At 42.4% G+C, this 20,708-nt stretch overlaps 2 protein-coding genes across 5 annotated transcripts in view; one reads left to right on the forward strand and one right to left on the reverse strand.

Moving 5' to 3' along the window:
- The first annotated feature begins 3,652 nt into the window (after positions 1-3,652).
- On the forward strand, positions 3,653-10,955 carry LOC138959562 (uncharacterized). 3 transcript variants are annotated; one of them, XM_070331099.1, is made up of 5 exons: positions 3,653-4,705; positions 6,981-7,485; positions 8,387-8,545; positions 8,892-9,025; positions 9,812-10,079. In XM_070331099.1, the coding sequence occupies exons 1-5, from the start codon at positions 4,491-4,493 to the stop codon at positions 9,936-9,938; spliced, it is 1,140 nt and encodes a 379-aa protein (XP_070187200.1). In that variant the 5' UTR covers positions 3,653-4,490; the 3' UTR covers positions 9,939-10,079. The 3 variants fall into 3 exon arrangements, with proteins under 3 accessions (XP_070187200.1, XP_070187198.1, XP_070187199.1); XM_070331097.1 differs by having other exon boundaries at positions 3,655-4,705; positions 8,892-9,107; positions 9,812-10,955; XM_070331098.1 differs by having other exon boundaries at positions 3,655-4,705; positions 6,981-7,305; positions 8,892-9,107; positions 9,812-10,955.
- Positions 10,956-11,341: 386 nt separating this feature from the next.
- Positions 11,342-20,708, reverse strand: part of LOC138959563 (protein PTHB1-like) — a 41,432-nt gene continuing 32,065 nt past the window's right edge. The window contains exons 23-24 of one of the 2 annotated variants that reach the window (XM_070331100.1): positions 20,362-20,379; positions 11,342-17,894 (exon numbers count right to left, since the gene is read on the reverse strand). In XM_070331100.1, the coding sequence (XP_070187201.1) occupies positions 17,779-17,894; positions 20,362-20,379 (134 nt within the window). In that variant the 3' untranslated portion in view covers positions 11,342-17,778. The remainder of the gene's footprint in view (positions 17,895-20,361; positions 20,380-20,708) is intronic. The other variant, XM_070331101.1, reaches the window with a different exon arrangement.

Genomic DNA, 20,708 nt, shown 5'->3' on the forward strand with positions numbered 1-20,708 from the left:
TTTGTTCTCTTTGTGTGTGTGTTTTGTGTGCAAGATGACACAGGCATCGCGGAAAGCTGGAAGAAGAAATTGTCTTAAAAGTTAATGTATTTAATACACATCTCAAAAACATGTAAATACACAAACAGTTAACAAGAGGCGAAGCCTTCAAGGCTCCTGTAAGAAATCGACAAACAGTAACACAAACTCAATCACTCCGTCACACATACACACACACAGTAAGCATAGACACGGTGCAAGAGTGGGAGACGCTAGATCTAGATCTGTCTGTCTGTAGCCTACTTACGGGGACACGACTGCCACTGAGATCGACACTGCCTTTGACAGCGCTTCCTCGCGCAGACACTGAAAACACTCTGTGCAGATCAACCTGTAGGAAATCTCCTTTGGTATCTTCTTTATCTATTTTTTCTGGAGCCGCTACGAAACCGAACAATGTGAAATCGTCTTCCCCGAATCGGCGAATGCAGCTCGGTTAGAACTGAGAAGTGAATCTATACCATAATCCTTCACACGATCTGACCTAACCTTGACCCCTGACCTGGTCTACATACCACACACAACACAAACCAGACACCTGTTTTTACCCCCCCCCCCCCCCCAAAACCCACCACCACCCGTTTTCTTTGGACACACACTTTATCTATGTACTAGAGGAATACCCGCTTTGCCGGCTTCGCCGGGATGAAATACTTAGAGCCGTACGCCGGCTTTGCCGGGTCCGAACAATGGACCCGCCAAGCTTAGGTCCCTCCCAGATTCGTGGAATGGGAACAGCACGAAAATGATTCAGTGGCCATAATGCCATTCCTGACCATATCGAGTCCCATCCTTGTCGACGAATGTAACCGTGTTAATCACCTTTGGAGGCGAACTCCACTCAAACAGGATTGAGCAATTTAGAGCTTTTCTCTAAGCCCTTTTGATCTGTTATGGCTTCTCAAAGGAAGGCTAGTACATATAAATACACAAAAGCCGCCAGACCACATCACAAACAGAACTGAACAATCCACAGGTGTTGCCCACATAGAGAGAGAGACACACACACACACACACACACACACACAAACACAGAGAAGCCGTATATATAGAGAGATAGATGACAGTGTATTTTTCGCGTGGCTATAAATTGATTCGACCTTTGCACTTTTACAGTGAGGATAATTTACGGGTCCAATTTACGTTCTGGACACTGTGGTGACCTAAAAATAGTAACAGAACGCCGGGAATATCCGAAGATGTCCCACTCATACTATAGTGCACCATACGAAGAAAGGGAGGTAAACGCTGAAAACCTGGAGAAGATAAGGAAGAGTTACTTATAATGGTGAAATGAACACAAAAACCAAAATCGGTTCAGCGCTGCGCGCTGAGAGCACGTGTTAAAATATCTCATCGATGATATTGTGTCCGGGGTGTAGCTGAATACGGTGTCCAAATTTGAAAAAGATCCACCGAGAACTGCACTTTGGCGTTGTGATGTGGTGTGGCGGCTTTGGTGTGTCGGTATGGGGGCCCGGGTAGCTGAGGTGGAACCAAAATCGGTTCAGCGCTGCGCGCTGAGAGCACGTGTTGAAATATCGACCAGGTTGTGTCTTGTACCGGGTCTACCTGAATATGCCCACCAAATTTGAAGCAGATCCATCGAGAACTTTGGCCGTGCATCGCGAACTCACAGACAGACGGACAGACACACAGACACACAGACAGACACAAGTCGTATATATATATAGATACGTGCCGACGAAATGTTGATCATTGCTTCAATACTTTGAAGCTGTTACTTGGATAATAACCCGGTAAGATTAGTATTTCGGTGTTCAGTCAAATGTTAAAGTTTCTATACTGTTCAAAAAAAGAAACGCATAGCTTGTAATATTTGGTTAATTTAGTTATATGGCTACAAGGATATCCACCAAACTGCAGAAAATGTTTATCTGGTCGTCGACCTTTCGTCCATTGCCACAAGTGAGCTCTGCACGTGACGCATGCGTTATCAGTGGCTACAATGTCAAAATTGCTCATTTGGCATGACCACTCGTCATGCTTCAGTGTAATCTCGTGAAACTCGGGGAATATTGAGCTCTCACCATGTCTTCCAAAACCCATAAAAGCGGATTGTTCGCCACAAAGAAATCAGACGACAATTCAGCGACGAAAGATGGCCCGATTGAGCAGAGAAGACCGCCAAATTGCATTGGGTCGTTTACAAGCAGGCCAAAGTCAAAGTGCAATCGCCAGGCACTTCCACGTGTCCCAGAGCACCATCAGTAGACTGTGGGTCAGGTTTCAAGCCACTGGCTCCGTTGCTGACTTGCCACGAGCGGGAAGACCAAGGGCGACAACTGCTGCTCACGACCGCTTCATACGGCTCCGCCACCTCCGGAATCGTTTCCTGTCGGCCTCATCTTCTGTCCAGGCTCTCCCCGGGCCACACCGATTATCGGACCAGACCGTGCGGAACCGCCTGCATGAAGCTGGTTTGAGAGCTCGCAGACCTCACAGAGGAGCTGTCCTCACCCGCCGCCATCGCCAGAACCGAGTGCAGTGGGGCAACCAGCACCTTCGCTGGACCGTCCGGAATCACTGGAGACACGTGTGGTTCAGCGACGAGTCCTACTTCCTGCTCCAGCGACATGATGGTCGGAGGAGGGTCTACCGGAGAGTAAACGAACGTTACGCGCCCAACTGTGTGGATGAGGCACCCGTTCATGGTGGTGGAGGCGTCATGGTGTGGGGGGCGATCAATACCGCTGGAAGGAGCACCCTGGTGCGCGTCCAAGGGCGCATAACTGCCCAGCGATACGTGGAGGAAATTCTGCGCCCACACGCCCTTCCTCTTCTGGCTGACCAGGATGCCATATTCCAGCAGGACAACGCTCGCCCGCACACAGCACGACTCACCACCCAGTTCCTCACCGACCACCATGTCCAGGTGCTTCCCTGGCCATCCATGTCGCCAGACATGAACCCGATAGAACACCTCTGGGATGAATTGGACAGACGTGTGCGCAGGCAAGAAGAAGCGCCGGCAAATCACCGCGATCTATTGCAGGCACTTCAGGAGGAGTGGGACACCATCCCACAGCAAGATATCCGGCATCTGATCCAGTCCATGCCCAGAAGGTGCCGGGCAGTTGTTGCTGCTCAAGGCAGTCACACCCCCTACTGACTTGACAGCCTCGGCACCCAATCGTATTGATTGACTGATTGATTTGAAGATGCAAATGAACTGTGTGTGCATTCAACTGTGTCCATACCAAATTTCAAACAAATAATCTAAATATTGGATTTTCTGTTAATTTTTTCGAAAAATAAAACAAATTTGGCAAGTAGCAACTATGCGTTTCTTTTTTTGAACAGTATATCACACACGCACGCACAGACAGACAAAAGGAATGATATATGATCAAATAACTTCAAACAACTACACACATGGATTGGAGGAAAGATGTATTAGTAGGTTTACACACGTCAGAAGTATCTTGAAGAATGCCGTTTTGCATTTAAAACAACGCAAACTCCAGTGATCCAAATTGGTGCACACACACACACATGATGCACATTAAAAAAGTTGCTTTAATCGAGCCAACCCCTAGTTTCGGGAATAGCAGGGGTTGCATCAAATAAAAATACTAAAAAAAGTGTTTTTCTCTTTTTGGACAGATTTATGTTTTTTGCGAATTTGTTACGATAGACTCCTTTGCTGAAACTTTGCATAGGGTCCCTATGCAATGGATTACTTGTACGGTCAAGTGGGTTGTCTCCACTTTATGACTCTTCTGCGAAGAAAGTTTAGTTTACGCGGTTATTTACAAAATGGCTGAATCCCCGCAAACTTTTTTGGAGTTTCCTGGGAAGGCATCACATTTCTCTTCATCCATGCATGGCCTATCGTTCACCAGAAAAACTCAATCCAGCGTCCAATTTTTCAGCGCTTGTGTATGACTGCACAACCAGTAGTTCAGCTGATGTACATAGTTTTAACCTCCCCAGCTTTTTAATCTCCCTGTTTGCCGGAGCAAGCCACTCTCGGTAACTCTTGAGACGTTCGCAAGAACCCAGTCCTCTACGGAAGAAGAAGAAGAAGAAGAGCTGTACGCATGAAATTGTGTGAATAAACTGAATTAGTTCTGAGGCAGTGAGGGGTGACGTTCGTCGCACACGAAATGATACCCAGGCAGTCAGAACTAACACGTCCAGTGTTTGAAGTTGTCTGTGCAATTGCAAAGCAACCATTATAGACCTTTTCGGTATCTGAGCAGTTCTCGCGAGACACGCTCTTTGTTATGCTTTGAACATCGCGAGAACTTCGAACCTTGGCTTGTGCAGCTCGCACGAGATCGCTGTACCGCATGCTTTGCTATGCTCTGAAGTTTGCGAGAGATTACGAGAGCTTGGAATACCGATAGGGTCTATTGCATATATATCCTTATGAAGTTCTTATAATGTGAATCTTGTATGCCGAAGTACGCTGTTTTTCATCCTTTATGGCATTGTACATTGAACCTCCAACGGGAAACATTTCGTTGCAGAAGCTCGAAACTTTTGCTCTCAAGAGACTTGACTTTATATCTAGAATAAAAGAGGCTCGTGGAGATGTGTGTCGGCTGCAGGAGATCGTGTGTGATGATGGGGCAGTGGCTGACAGTGACTGTCTCATTGCTGGTTCGGCGAAAGATAAAGTTTCTCATTTCATGCTCAGGTAAGCTAGCTAACCATAGTATAATTACTATTAGTATTAATGTATTAGTAGCACTAGCAGGGTTCAGACATGGGATTCTTCCGTAAATTTACGGAATTCCGTAAATTTTTAGGCTCCAGGGATCATTCTTGAGATTCGTGCAAATCCGCTGAGAAAATTTTGGGGTATATGTAGGTATAGACCCAAGTTTTTCGGCCGGTCCGCTGATCGCGACGCTCCATTCCATACTATTCTTGAACGGTTGGTTCCTAAAACGGTCAGACTGTTGCTGGTCGATCCGTATGGGAACGCGCTCTTTGTCTCCTACAGTCACCGTTTCAACGTAGCTATCGGGGATTCAGTATAAGCATACCGTATGAGAATGATTCGGCGCCATTTTTACATCGCTTCGAGCCACCTGCCAAAATGATGAGGAAGCTAAAGCGAGACGAAACCGTTTTAGCCCGGGAAATTGACCAGCAGAAGTACAAGAAAAATCTCTGGAGATTCGACTGGCTCGATGAAGTTGTATCATTGAGCTGGAAATACGAGAAAGGCCAGAAGACACAAGACGTGAAACTGAAAGTTGGCGATGCTTTTGCTAAAATCAACTTGCCGGGAAAAGCTCAGTGCACTTTGTGCAACGATGTTAATGTTATCAACTACGGCTCCAATGGAAAGACTGCCCGCAAAAGCCACTTGAAAAGCAATAAGCACCTGACTATCCTGAAAACCCAGTCGGGTAATCAGTCACTGGGGTCGTTTGGCACCGACAAGGTAAGAACATTGAAACCACACCGTCACACGCCACCACCCACCCCCCCCCCACCCCCCCCCTCTCTCTCTCTCTCTCTCTCTCTCTCTCTCTCTCTCTCTCTCTCTCTCTCTCTCTCTCTCTCTCTTATTTTGAGTCTTAGCGTAAAATTAATTTGAGAAACATGGGAAGGAAAAGAAAGGGGGGGGGGGGGGGGGGGGGGGCTATGATTAAGCTGAAATATGCATTTCAGGGCCATTTTTGTGTGTCTAAAACACTAAAAACCTTCAGCTTACCCGACCCTACTGGGGGCCTTCTGCGGCCCCCAGACCCCCACCTTCTTTTTCCTTAATTATCACTTTTTCTGAATCCCATGTCTGAGGGTTACAAGTTGTACAATTTATAGCTACCATCTATGCTCATGATCATAGTCATACACAGACATATATGTACACACACACACACGCTATATCTCTCTGACATAGACCTACACACTAATGCACACAACCAGAAGTGGATTAAACTAGAAGTATAGGCAACCGCCATTACATCCAGTCAATGCGCGGTGATACAATCACCCATCAGGGTTTCCCCAAAAGCCGATGTTACTTTAAAATAGAATGAGTAATTCTGGGAAATCGTTTACCATAGGTACTCTATATTTATACAACATTTGATAAATTCGATCTTCAATAGATCACTCAAACTTTTCGAATGAATAAAATACAAGAATTACAAGTTTAAAAATTAAAAAAAAAAAAAAATTAAAAAAATTAAAATATAAAAATTCTTGCCAACTATGCCGTATGCGTATCGAACCCATGACCGCTGGGTTCGTAGGCGAGCACACTACCACTACGCCAATCTGGCACACAATTCTTTGGGGGGGAAACAGAATTTTCAACTTTGAACGTTACACGTGAGTTCTCAAGCATGTGTCGACTCCTCGGTTTCCGAGTTTCTCTGTTTGTATTTGTGTACTATACGTTCTGTCGATCTCACTCGAGCTAAGTTAAGTTGATAACTGACCCTATGCGCCCGTTTACTTCGTATGGAAAGAAATTTTAAGTAGCGTTTATTTCAAGTGTGACCGACATTATGTTGTATTGTAGTTCGGCTCTAAAATGCATTGACCAATCGCCGAAAGGCTCTGACGTCATTTCTCAAAAAGATATCCCTACCCAGAATTCAATGTTTTTGATGACATACAAAGGATTTAGTTCGAGACGCCGACGCCCTATGGTCGGTTTATATATTTAAAAGGAAGCAAGCGGTAAAAAACGCGCGTCGACAGAGCCAATGAAGGTGGATACTAACTTGTAGTTATCATTCGCTTGTGACACAACCTAATGCACCAACAGACGCACACACTGACAGTGACACAGTTATGAAAACAGAAACTAGGGAACTATTTTAACTGTAGATGATTAATACATTCACTCTTGTGTTTTATAAGGACATGTTGTAGTTTTGATTTTTTTCACCACTAACTGTGGATTTAATTTGCATATTGTGACAAAGAGTTCTTTTTTTTCCACACAGGCTGCTGTTGGGTGGGGATCCTGAAACACATGACTTTTTTTGCCGAGCAGAAACATCTTTGTTTGACTTCCACTTTTCCTGCATGAGTGAAGAGGAAATGAACAAATTCTTCAACAAAGTCAACAGCCAGCTTCACAGAAAGAAATTAAAGCCCAGACAACTGACGACACCCGACAGCTTTGAAAGTCAAGACATCAGTTGCATTTTAGGTGTTTTCAGCAACATCAGACAGTCTGTGGGCTCATGGAAGAAGGTCATTGAACTCTACATGGCACAATGCAGCAATAGTTATTTTTCAGTGCCTTTCCAGTGCATTCTGCAGCTGGTGAGTACAAGACAGGTCACGCTCAAGGGTGGGATGGCAAATGTACCTTTCAGCAAACTGCGTCACGTTTTAAGAGAGCAATTTTTGTCACTGATGCGACTGGCGGCTAAACAGGCAAATCGTCAGCACCACAGCGCTTTAGTGGATGACAGGCTCAGAGGTCTATGGAGAAAACTCAAGGTAAGTTTTGAAGGGCTCGGAAAACTTCCAAAATGAGCGCTCGAAAAATGTTTTGGTGAGGAGTGTGTCTTCTCCGAAGCAAGAATATGAACCTCCTGGTCTTCAGACCCTCTCAAGTTCTACCGAAAGTTAGAACTATTAAAGTTGGGGGTCCCTGGACTCTTTAGGTGGAGTGTGTGTGGGGAGTCTGATACTATTAGTATTACAAATGTCTCAAACTTGTCACACACGCACAACCGGCACGGTTGGCCTAGTGGTAAGGCGTCCGCCCCGTGATCGGGAGGTTGTGGGTTCGAACCCCGGCCGGGTCATACCTAAGACTTTAAAATTGGCAATCTAGTGGCTGCTCCGCCTGGTGTCTGGCATTATGGGGTTAGTGCTAGGACTGGTTGGTCCGGTGTCAGAATAATGTGACTGGGTGAGACATGAAGCCTGTGCTGCGACTTCTGTCTTGTGTGTGGCGCATGTTATATATATGTCAAAGCAGCACCGCCCTGATATGGCCCTTCGTGGTCGGCTGGGCGTTAAGCAAACAAACAAACAAACACACGCACACACACGCACACACACATACAATCTGTTTTGAGATATGTTTTTATGGCCCTATGTTCTTCTGGGAATTCAGAGGCATAAGTCAAGTGACATATATTTTTGTTCCTTTCATATTCTTCTTCGTTCATGGGCTGATCCTCCCACGTTTACTCATGTTTTGCACGAGTGGGTTTTTACGTGTATGCCCGTTTTTACCCCACCATTCAGGCACCCATACGCCGCTTTCGAGGGAAGCATGCTGGATATTTTCGTGTTTGATGTCTTATTCACTAGGCCACTACGCTCGTCGTTCCTTTCATATCAATCTTGGGATTCACTAAATGATTATACTGTGTCTCTGAACTTTTAGCAGATGCACAGAAGACGGCATCCAAGTGCCTTTGGAGACAACCTGCTGCCAGGAATAACTTTAGAACAGGTGGATGTGTTGGCAAGCAAGTACCCCCTTTGTATGTCCATACTTCTGCGCTCACTTCGCCAGAAACATCGCCTGGGTCATCATGCAAGGGTGCGTAATGAATGATTTCACTAAAGTAGATAAAAAGTTATCACAGAAACCCTTTGAGTGTATAGATTATTTGTAATTGCATTCATAATTTTGTGGTATCTGTGTAAGGGCTTGAAGAGAATTATTTTGCTGAACACTCTTACAAATTATGATCACGTGATCATGGTTTGTTGTATGGGCTATTTTCAACCATATGCATCAGGAATCTGTAAGTGTGCACATGTGTGTGTGTGCATGTCTGTGTGTGTGTGCATGTGTGTATGTGATGGAGATTGACTGGCTCATATATATGAGAATGCATTTCTCTTTCTAACTGCTTCTTTAGTCTTCATCTTACTTGTCACAGATTCAGCTGACTCTCTTCCTCAAAGACCTGGGCCTGCCAGTTCATCATGCCATCGCCTTGTGGCAGAGGGAGTACAGTCAGCCGCCTGGTACAGACTGTCGATGTAGCCATAACTGGCAGACCGACGGCCGCAGGTATACCTACAGCATCAGACATCTGTACGGCCTGGAGGGTGCGCGACGCAACTATCGTGGACACTCTTGTGAATCGCTGCAGGTTTGTGTGCTTGTATAGTCCATCCGTTAGACTTGTACAGTGGAACTCCTCTTTTAAGGCCTCCAATAATCTGAGAAAATCAGGTCTTAGAAAGAAGGGAGTCTTAAAATGGGGGTAATTCTACATAGGTTATGAACAGAAAGTTTAAGAAAACAAGGTCTTAAAAAGGAAGGAGTCATAATTGCGGGGGGGGGGGGGGGGGGGCTGGGCTTGGCTTTAAAAAGGGGGGTTCCACTGTAATAGCAATTCGTCAAGTTTGCCCAGGATATAGATGGGTACAGCGTTGAGCTGAACTGCATAGATTTGAATAGTCAAGCATTGTTTATTAGTTTAATGTTAGAAAGTGTGCTATTGAATTTGTGTTTATTTCAGTGGTGGTCATAATATTGACCCAGTCATTTGTCAAGAACTGTCAGGATACTTAGGCTGTGTAGTTTAAAGTCACAATGAAATTGTCAATAGTTTTGTGTTGTCAGTTTTCTGTAGCTGACAATATCCAGGGAACCTAATGGTCACATTCTGCGTTCTTTATTTGTTTTAGAAAGCTAATGGAGGTGGGTGGGGGGGGGGGGGGGGGGGGGGGGGGTTGGTGGTGGTGGTGGTGGTGGTGGTCAGGAAAGAAGACAAGAGATGTACAGAAAAGAAACTAAACAAACAAAGAAACGTTTTGTACAGGTATAGATCTAGTGTCATCTGTTTTGCAGCAACGCCTCCTTGGATGCGGTGAAGAGGGAGGATGCCCCTTCTCACACTGGGATGACACAGCCCTGTCCACGGAGCTGCGTTCCATGGCTCTGCAAGACAGCGACATCTCACACATTTTCTCCTTGAGGGGAGCAGGGCATTTCTCTGCTGCTTGTCAAAGCTGCATCTACCGCACCAAGTCAAGTAGAGAACAACTTGCAATGGATGTAGAGGAGTGCTGTGTCAAGTCGAGCAGCTCAGACATGAAAGGACAGACTATGACAGATATTCAGAGTACACAGATGTTGAATGTGAAGTCCATCTGCAGTAGAACACAGGTTGGTGAAGGCACAGATGCTACAGATGTCAGAACTGTGTTCAGTTACAGACATGACAAGGCTTGTGAGCAAGTGAGCATTTCCTCCAGCCCAGAAGTTCTGCACAGAGCAGACTTCTGCACGACTGAAGAAGATGGTGCTTGTGTAACAAAACCCGTGGAGACTTTTGATGCCAGGGTAACCACATTGGAAAGAAAAGGGAACACAATGTCTATGTCCATCACTGAACCAAAGCAAGAAAACATAAACATAACTGTGGAAAATGAAGCCTGTGTCAAACTTCATGAAAGAAGAAAACCATACAAGAGAAAATGCCAACTTGCGAATGAGGCTGAGGTTCACAGAAGCAAGACTTTGTGTGTGAGCCCGCTGGAAGCCAAAACCATTTCAAAAGGAAACCTGCAAGAAAGGACAGTGACATGTTTTCAACATGACCAGGACACTGCTGCCAAGTCTAAGCCTTGCAGAATCACAATACATGAAACATGTTTATCTAAGAAGTCAGTTGGACCAACAGAACTCAAAGTTAGAACATCAATGTCCGCTCAAGTTCCAACAGCTGAGCAGAGGCACGGAAGCCGGTCATCCACCCAGTGCTGTGATCGTGATGTGTGTTTTAATCAGAGAACAGGTTCACATACTCAAACTGTGGTAAAAGAAGTCAGTATTCAGTTGTCAAGACCAGTTCACTACTTCCAGTTGAGTTATCAGTGCATGCTGGAGAATCTCAAGTCATAAAATGAGGTTTATAGTCTGGCGCTTTGTTGGAAAAGCTATATATGAGAGAGAGAGAGAGAGAGAGAGAGAGAGAGAGAGAGAGAGAGAGAGAGAGAGAGAGAGAGAGAGAGAGAGAGAGAGAGAGAGAGAGAGAGAGAGAGAGAGAGAGAGAGAGAGAGAGAGAGAGAGAGAGAGAGAGAGAGAGAGAGAGAGAGAGAGAGAGAGAGAGAGAGAGAGAGAGAGAGAGAGAGAGAGAGAGAATGTGTTTTATTGAACTCTGTGTGTGTGTGTGAGGTGCTAACTTTCATTGATCAATATATGTGCAAACAACTGAGAATAGATGTAGAGGCATGCAGCATCAACCTTAGCTGCTCAAATGTGTGTGCATGCATGCGTGTGTGTGGAGAGTGCTGTGATTCACTTAGGCACGGTTAAGCTGCAAAGCCAAACAGTTATATCTTCTTCCGTATACACAGAAAAAAATGCAAATTCTAATGACTTATTTTGTGTTTATTTCACCTTCCTTAATTTACCATCTGTATTCTTATATTCCCTCCATGAAACAAGTTCATACAGTTTTCAATTACCATTTTAACAACTTCACACACACCTGAAAACTCAACGGAAAAAAAAAGAAAACCACCAATATCATACCATGAACCCAATATATACACAAAACACACTTTTTCATCAAAATAACTAACAAGAATTATTATAATACTGGATTACTCATCTGAAATTAAAGCACTTCTTATATAAAATTTACAACAGTCTGTGGTAATTGAGCAACAAAAGTACACTAAAAATTGCACTAAAACTGATATATTTTTAGTTCTGTAAATGTAATATAATTATATGCTATTACTATACACAATTTGGGGGAAAGGTAACAGGATTTCAATCTGAAAAGAAAACTATTGTGCAATGAGATGTGGACAGAAAATGTGTGAACAGATCATCATCTACTGAGATTCTACATTAACAATCATAATAATTCACATTCCAGTTAAGATCACGTCAGCACCACACACAAACCTTTCTGTTTAAAAGACACCAATTCCTCAAACGCCAAGCACACAAACTGTACATTTTCGCAACCAAACTCTGGAATATTGTACGTGTTCATTCGAACTGCACAAACAAGAAACATTGCCTCACATAAACTCTTCTCACAGCAAAACACGAACAGAAGAAATAGTACAGTGACTCGATTTCACAACTGCCTTCTCAATTGTTTGATTGTACATGAATAGTTTCACATTTTGGATTTATAATACATGTATTCATAGGACGCAATGTAGAACTATTATTACAGAACATATCTGAAACATATCTAACTGATAAGTATTTACTTTTGTGTGGTGGTCCTTGATATCATCATCATCTTGAATGAAAATTATTGCTAGAATGTAGGGCTGAAAATAATGAACAAAAAGTTTGTGATAGATAGTGCAGACTTTATCTCTTTTTTTTTCTGTGCAAATGTTTAATTTCCTTGGGACCCCCCACGGGTTAGGGGGAGTCCCATAATTGGTTGGGACAAGAAAGAATTTACCCGATACTCCCCAGCATGTCGTAAGAGGCGACTAACTGATTCTGTTTTTCCTTTTACCCTTGTTAAGTGTTTCTTGTATAGAATATAGTCAATTTTTGTAAAGATTTTAGTCAAGTAGTATGTAAGAAATGTTAAGTCCTTTGTACTGGAAACTTGCATTCTCCCAGTAAGGTAATATATTGTACTACGTTGCAAGCCCCTGGAGCAAATTTTTGATTAGTGCTTTTGTGAACAAGAAACAATTGACAAGTGGCTCTATCCCATCTCCCTCTCCCCCCTTTCCCCGTCGCGATATAACCTTCGTGGTTGAAAACGACGTTAAACACCAAATAAAGAATTTCCTTGGGAATCATGTTCCTTTAACTCATTTGCTGCGTGTCGGAACTGGAATTCCGACACCTGTGTTTAGCGTTGGCTGCGTGCCGGTACTTGAGTTCCGACGGATATCACGAATTTTTAACGGTGTAAACGGTCCTGCTGACCAAGGGAAACAACCCCTGCAATGAACTTCTATCTGTCTACAGTGGAACCATTCACTGTAAACAGTTCCTTCCCTTCAATTGTTGGGATTAATTTGATTTTGTTGACGGTGTGCGACCCACGTGTTTTGACTTTTCCAAGATGGCGGATCGTTCTGCTGACAAGACGTAGTAACTTGAAAAGAGTGCTAGAACTTGTTATTCAGTACGGTTCTGATCTTGACCTTAGTGATGATGATAGTGGAGATGATATTTTAGATTCTGGTGACGAGTTTGTGCCAATGGACGATCATTTGGGTGATGATTCGGGCAATGAAAGTGTCGATCATGACATTGTGTATGATGAACCCATGACGTAGAAAGTTGTTTGTCTTTTGCTTCAAAGAGGTAGTTTGACTGGATGTGAAGACAACAAAAGGTATGTTCTTTCAAATGTTTCATATATTTTGTAAAAGAGCAAGTTTCAAACTTTGCAAAAATGTAAGGTAGGTAAGGTTATTTTGTGTTGTTGATTTTTATTATTTTTTTTAAAATGGGTCAAAATCGTGCGATTTGAGGGAACACAGGGAAATTTAACAATTTAGACGCGCCTTGATTATGCTTGACACTCACCAGTTCAAGTCTATTTAACAGTAATTTTTGTTTCTGATTCACCAGCAACACTCTGATTCACCAGCAACACTCTTGACATTTGAAACAGTGCATATCAGCTTGATTTTGTGAGAAAAAGTACTGCAACAGTGAGTTACTGGTGTTTCATTCAAGAACAAAAAAGGTTTTTTTGTGTGCTTCAAATTGGATATTTTGCCTGGATATGAAGACAACAAAAGGTATGTACTTTCAAATGTTTCATATATTTTCTAAAAGAGTAAGTTCCAAACTTTGCAAAAACATAAAGGTATACACACTAAGGTTATCTTGTGTTGTTGATTTTTAATAATTTTTTCAAAATGGCTCTAAATCGCGCGCTGGCAGTGAACACAGGGGAAATTTAGACACGCCTTGAATGAGTTAAACAATTCTACAACGTTTACATGATATTTACTGCAATGGTTGCCATGAAGGGTAGTAGAAAATCTGAGACCTGGATGCATATGAGAAGTTATTCAGTCCTGCATGGTCAAATCATCCATACAGCACACATGAAATTCATAGCTTCTTGACAAGAGAATGCCCCAAACAATCCCCTTTATACACAAACACACACATATTGCAAACATTTCTCTGCAACAGAAATCCTCGAGGCAAATACTCGCCTATCAGAACACTCAATCTCTTTATAGATAAGAATTACAGTCTCCTTAAAGATACGAGTTATTAACATTATTTATGTAAAAGAGATGTGCATAAGACCTACATTTTATTCAGCCATAAAGCTTTGAAATGGCACACTCTATGACCCCACCATAAAGCTACATAATAGTCCTTATGTGGAGAGCTATAGAAGAAAGGCATCTGACAAGGAATTATAACATGACACAAATAATTATGTGAACACTTCTCAAAAGCACTTCTATTTTCAGACAGCATAACGAAAACGTGCACACTTTTCAAAAGCATTTCTTCTCTTATTCTCTCTGCGTGCCATGTTTTTTAATCTCCCTCTCTTTGAATAAGAATATACCTTCAGCACAAACAATTTTACATTAAAATTTAAATTCACACTCACAAATGATTCATAGTGGTTTGGTCTACAAGTAGCTTGTACATTAAAAAAATAAAAATAACGGTGATCATACATGTACACATCGATTGCCATGACTAGTGCACAGACATCTATATATATATACGACTTGTGTCTGTCTGTGTGTGTGTCTGTGTATCTGTGTCTTCGCGATGCACGGCCAAAGTTCTCGATGGATCTGCTTCAAATTTGGTGGGCTTATTCAGAGAGACCCCGGACACAACCTCATCGATGAGATATTTCAACACGTGTTCCACCTCAGCTATTTTGGTTTCACCTTAGCTACCCGGGCCCCCATACCGACACACCAAAGCCAAAGTTCTCGGTGGATCTTTTTCAAATTTGGACACCGTATTCAGCTACACCCCGGACACAATATCATCGATGAGATATTTCAACACGTGCTCTCAGCGCGCAGCGCTGAACCGAATTTGGTTTTTGTGTTCATTTCACCATTATAAGTAACTCTTCCTTATCTTCTCATCTTCTCCATGTTTTCAGCGTTTACCTCCCTTCCTTCGTGTGGTGCACTACAGTATGAAGGGGGCATCTTCGGATATTCCCGGCGTTCTGTTACTATTTTTAGGTCACCGCAGTGTCCAGAACGTAAATTGGACCCGTAAATTATCCTCACTGTAAAAGTGCAAAGGTCGAATCAATTTATAGCCACGCGAAAAATACACTGTCATCTATCTCTCTATAGATACGGCTTCTCTGTGTTTGTGTGTGTGCGTGTGTGTGTGTGTGTGTCTCTATGTGAGCAACACCTGTGCATTGTTCAGTTCTGTTTGTGATGTGGTCTGGCGGCTTTTGTGTAATTTTATGTACTGGCCTTCCTTTGTGAAGCCATAACAGTTCAAAAGGGCTTAGAGATAAGCTCTAACTTGCTCAGTCCTGTTTGAGTGGAGTTCGCCTCCAAAGGTGATTAACACGGTTACATTCGTCGACAAGGATGGGACTCGATATGGTCAGGAATGGCATTATGGCCACTGAATCATTTTCGTGCTGTTCCCATTCCACGAATCTGGGAGGGACCTAAGCTTGGCGGGTCCATTGTTCGGACCCGGCAAAGCCGGCGTACGGCTCTAAGTACTTCTTCCCGGCGAAGCCGGCTACCCGGCGAAGCGGGTATTCATTCTAGTTAGTCATATATCTATATACAGTCGAACTCGCTTAAGACGAATCACTGGGGATCGGGAAATAAGTTCGTCTTAACCGAAATTCGCATTAAGAGAATTGATTGATTTTTTTACTGTCACAATTTTAGAAGTAAAATTTAAAAAGTCGTGTAAAAGCATGTACATGTACATTCTGATCAATCTCCGATTTCATGGTGTCCACCAGTTCTGGTGCATGTACTACCCTGGCCAAGTTTCCTCTCAAGACATCAAAGAGACCGCCCCATAGGTTAAACTCCCCATAGGTTAAACTCGGTCAGTGACCGGGGTGCAGGAAGTGTTTCCTCTCTCATATGAAAGGGAAACCACCTCTCATAGCTAAAACTGGGTCAATGCCCCCTTGGAAGAAGGCCACCCAGCCATCACAATGGACCTGCCTTTGGTCTCGCCTCACACACAGATCCTTGTAGCCTTGTAACTTTTAGAGACAAAGCGGCTCTGGGGCGTTTGTTAAAAGAGGGGTTCTGCAAATGATATGATATGTCGATCTCGGGACGAGTTTAAAGATTTCGTCATAAGCGTGAGTAAATTACAGACATTATGCATGCTTGGGAATCCAACAAGTGCTCGTTATAAGCATAAATTCGTTACAAAGAATTCGTTTCAAGCATTTTTTTTAAGCATGAAGAAAGAGGTATTCAGTTGGGAACTTAAAACTAATACGTTATAAGTCAAAATTCGTAACTAGCGTGTTCGTTTTAGGTGGGTTCGACTGTATATTCTTTTCGGTTTTTCAAGATCAGTGTAACAACTTCAAAACATATTGCTCATGCCATATTATTATTATGTTCAGTTTTATCAACCTGTGGTTTTAGAGAGATAAGAGACCCACCTCCTACCTGCGAATCCACCGGTCCATTACAAGCAAAAATAATTACTGTCAAAGAACATCTGTTAGAAACGTCTACTGATAATGTAAGGGCAACACGCATTTTCTTACAAATGATATACTTTGAAGGTACAGTACTACATGTACAGTCAAGGGAAAAAGTCAAGCACAGTTCAGAATCAGAGAAAACCCAAGCACAGAGTAAATACAAATTGTGTTTTTTAGAGTAACCTCAAGAAACTAAGTACATGAGTAAAAACGGCTAAGCCTGTTGGACGGACCGATGTGAAACATTTTTATTTTTGAACCTATACATCAGGTTGGTTTGTTTCACTCAAAATTGTGTGTATGTGTAGATTTCTCAGGGCTGGTTTTATGTCATAAACAGACATTTGATATCACTATGATATGGTATGTTATAGCACTTTGAGCTGCAACAAATGTAAAATCATTTATTCCTCTGAAACACTGGCACAGACAGACATTTGTACCACAGGAACAACACGTGAGAAAAAGGGGAACAAAGAAAACAGTTGACAGAAAAGTCATTTAAATTAATGGTAAACATGCATGACATTGACAAAGCTATAGAAGTTTAGAACAGCCAGCTGCCCATTACTTTATCATCGTTGAAAATAATTACAGAAATGGTAGTTTTCATCAGAGAGGATAGCTAAATACAGATGATACTGCTGTCAAACACCACTGAAACACGTGACAAAACAACTCTGTACTCTGAAGTTGATGACAAATACTCTGTCGTTGTTTTGCCAAACAGCCTTCCAGGTTATCACAAGAAGCATTTTGGCAAAGGAACAGTAGCACAAGAGTTTCAATGTATGACTAAGATGACAGCTGCTGTACGCACTGCACCATGGTTCTATGTATCTCGGCTGGAATGTATTTTTCTCCCCAAAAAATCCGATGACGATTCAAAAGATCACAGCTTGTTTCCAGGAGAACAGAAAACACTAGCTCTCTGACTCTGTTTTTTAAATGAACTCTTGCCAGAAATCTCAGCTTTTCTCCAGCATCAAGGAGACGTTCCCTCTTCAAACGCTATTGCATTACTGACACGGCTTCATCTCTCCTCTGTGCGGTGAAATTCATGTTTACACCAAGTCTTTTAGTGTAACTCGTGTCATAAACAACAGCAATACAGCAAAACACACTCCCTGCCACAAAAGTGTGTTGACTGAGAAACAGCTCAACTGTCACCGTTTGCAATGTGGTTCTCCTCATCCCCGCCACCTGACATGTCGTCCAGGTCTGGCACCATGCTCCTGATCTTCTGGTTTTTCGCCTCCGATAGCTCTCCTAGACCTGAAACATTCAGGTAGACTTTTGTTCATGTCTCTTCCAAGGAATCAAAAGGTTGATTGTGGTTTATAAGTTGTTTCAGTACTTGTCTCTGTTTTTCAGTTTGCAAAGAACTCTGGACATTTTTGTTTGTACATTGTACCATGTGATGAAATGAAAAGAAATGTTTAGCTCTCTCTCTCTCACACACACACACACACACACACACACACAGAAGGATATTTTCTATGCAAAGTTTAGTCTCCAAGTTCAGCTAAATGTAACAGCATGAGTTACTCAACAGCAGCGCAGTAGAGGAGTATGGGAGATGCAGTGGAGGAGAAAGAGAGAGAGAGAGAGAGGAAGGGGAGAGAGAGAAAGGAAATCATGAATTGAATCCATGAAAACCAGACTGATGTTTTATTTCCTGCACCAGTAATAAACCGTTCAAAATGCTAAGTATAAGGTAGATCAATTTTATTGGGCAAAATTGCTGCAAAATAAAAGTCCTGCATGAAAAGAACACTCTAACATGAACTATTTACACCAACATTGACTTGTGAAGGTCTACAACACCAAGCACACAAAACTATTGCTAACCACTGACTGGACGATCACCGGAAATAACTGTTGGGTTTGTATTGGTTGTTAAAGAGTGAATACTCTTGCTTTTATTGAGACAAACTTTCCACGCGTGTTTCAGACTGGCCTATATCACTTGGGAAAGTTTGCCTCACTAAAAGCAGGAGTATTCACTCTCTCACAACCCATACAAACCTAACAGACTTAATTTATGAACATCATCTATTATCAAGTGAGACAGCATGACATCATCAATTCACCTAGGTGCAGAAAACAGTGGTACCTGCCATGTGAGGCCCCTCTACACATCCCAATACAAGGACACCTTCAGTTGTCTGTCTATTATCTTGACCAAAGTATATTTGTCATGACAGGCCACCTGCAATGTAGGAACACTTTCGGCTGGTTCCAAGGGGGTCCTTTCATCACAGGTACCACAATAACGACCATCCACCCACAACAACCATTAGAAAGGAGTCCCAACAAGTGGTTTTTTTCTTTCTATATAATTCATCTTCCCATAACAACCACTAATAGTCAGATCTCCGGTGGTCATACTAGACAGGTTCAACTGTAATGTAAATGAGAGTGATTGATACAGTATTCCAAACAGGACATAGAGAAATATAATACAACACTGACAGTGTGCCGTAGAAACATTGAGCTCCATGCAATTATAAGCAATGCACCTTCAAAGTCATTGCATTACAGAGGGACAGGCAAGAAAAGACAAAGTGAATGGTGTGGGGAGGGGGCATATGTGAAGATGACCACGCCCTCACCAGTGGAGACAAGTACGAAAGGGTAAGGTGGCAATGAGTGAGCATGGTCTAACAGCCCTATCATGCAGTATCCACATAACATGCATAACAGTTGTGGCAGAGATTGTGTCCTGGTGACATGTCCCCAATCACATCAAAATTAAGTATGGAAATAAAGAAGGTAGGAAGATGTGAAGCTTGTGTAACACATGTTCCACCTGGTCATAAAGAGTTTGTAAAAATACCACAAAGGCAACATGCAGTTCTATTTGAAATCTGAGAAAGTTTTCTGCCAACACACAACTCGGACAATAAAACTGTAACTGAACCTGTTCTCTCATGTAATGCTTTTTCTCTCTCACCAATGCAGCCTGATGCGCTATGAATGTGACACATTCTACATAACAAAAATATATGCATACCTATGCATGGGATCTTGATGTGAGGGTGGGTGAGAGTGGCACGGGGAAAAGACAGATGGGGTGTATGTTTCTCTCTCTCTCTGCATGTTTCTAAACATTTTTGCTCTTGAATGTGTATCAGCGTGATGACATCAAAATGGCACTGTCGTTCATGCAGTACTTTTATGAGCAAAGGCAATTCAGCTACAACTATGTGACACATGTAAGAGAGTGCATACAAGGAAAGAGAAAATGACAAAAAAGCACCTTCACTTCAGCCATGTCATGCTAAGTCTGTAAAAACAGTGTCAAGACAAAATTTCTTCAGGTAAATGTTTACATGATGACCAATACCATTGGGCAAATAAATTAATAACAGGACAGCTTCTGTGTACAAGTGTGTCTGCATTAATCAGCATGACTTGATACCATAACCATGAATGCGTTAGTCAACATAAGAATTAATATGTTTTGCATTGCTCCCGACAGACAATGAATATCTCCAGAAATATGTAACAGACCAAGGAATTAGGATGCAATTCTCCATAGAAACCAATTACTATTTTCTTCAAGCAAAGTACAACTAGTGTACTTTTGAGGTTAAGCACGGTCAGTAATATCTAATCTGTATTAAAAATAATAAAGCAGGGGAGGGGGGGGTGTCCTGGGGGGGAGGGGGGTCAGTTAGATCACATGCCTCTGCTCCCAAACCTCAAAACCCATGCCTAAAAACAAGAATGCTCTTACCTCTTCTTCTGCTCTTGTCTGTTAAGCAATTCATGATTGGTCAATTATCTTATAAGCTAACAAATGCAACAAGTATTTCTTGGAACAGTGTGATAAAGCCCTTCGTCAAAATTTAAGGCAGTATTTACACACAGCAGAAAGATAACAAACACATCAGGTACCTGAAGTAAAAAAAATATTCTGTTTAAAAATCCTCACATTTCTTCCTTTCAGAAAATTAATGGTCATAGAATTAGAAGCAGCACATTTTTAAAAATGTTTTATTAGTCATCAAAGTTGGTTTGGGATTCCTAATAAAACTGATGGTGAACTTTCAGCATACTAGGCCCTCAATTCAAAAATAGATT

This window comes from Littorina saxatilis, linkage group LG2, assembly GCF_037325665.1.
Source record: "Littorina saxatilis isolate snail1 linkage group LG2, US_GU_Lsax_2.0, whole genome shotgun sequence".
Taxonomy (NCBI): Eukaryota; Metazoa; Mollusca; class Gastropoda; order Littorinimorpha; family Littorinidae; genus Littorina; species Littorina saxatilis.

Coding starts and splice junctions, on each gene's coding strand:
- LOC138959562 (XM_070331097.1), top strand. CDS start 4,491: ATGGCATTGTACATTGAACCTCCAACGGGAAACATTTCGTTGCAGAAG. Junction 4,706..6,980: donor GTTTCTCATTTCATGCTCAG/GTAAGCTAGCTA, acceptor TTTTCCACACAG/GCTGCTGTTGGGTGGGGATC. Junction 7,486..8,386: donor GTCTATGGAGAAAACTCAAG/GTAAGTTTTGAA, acceptor CTGAACTTTTAG/CAGATGCACAGAAGACGGCA.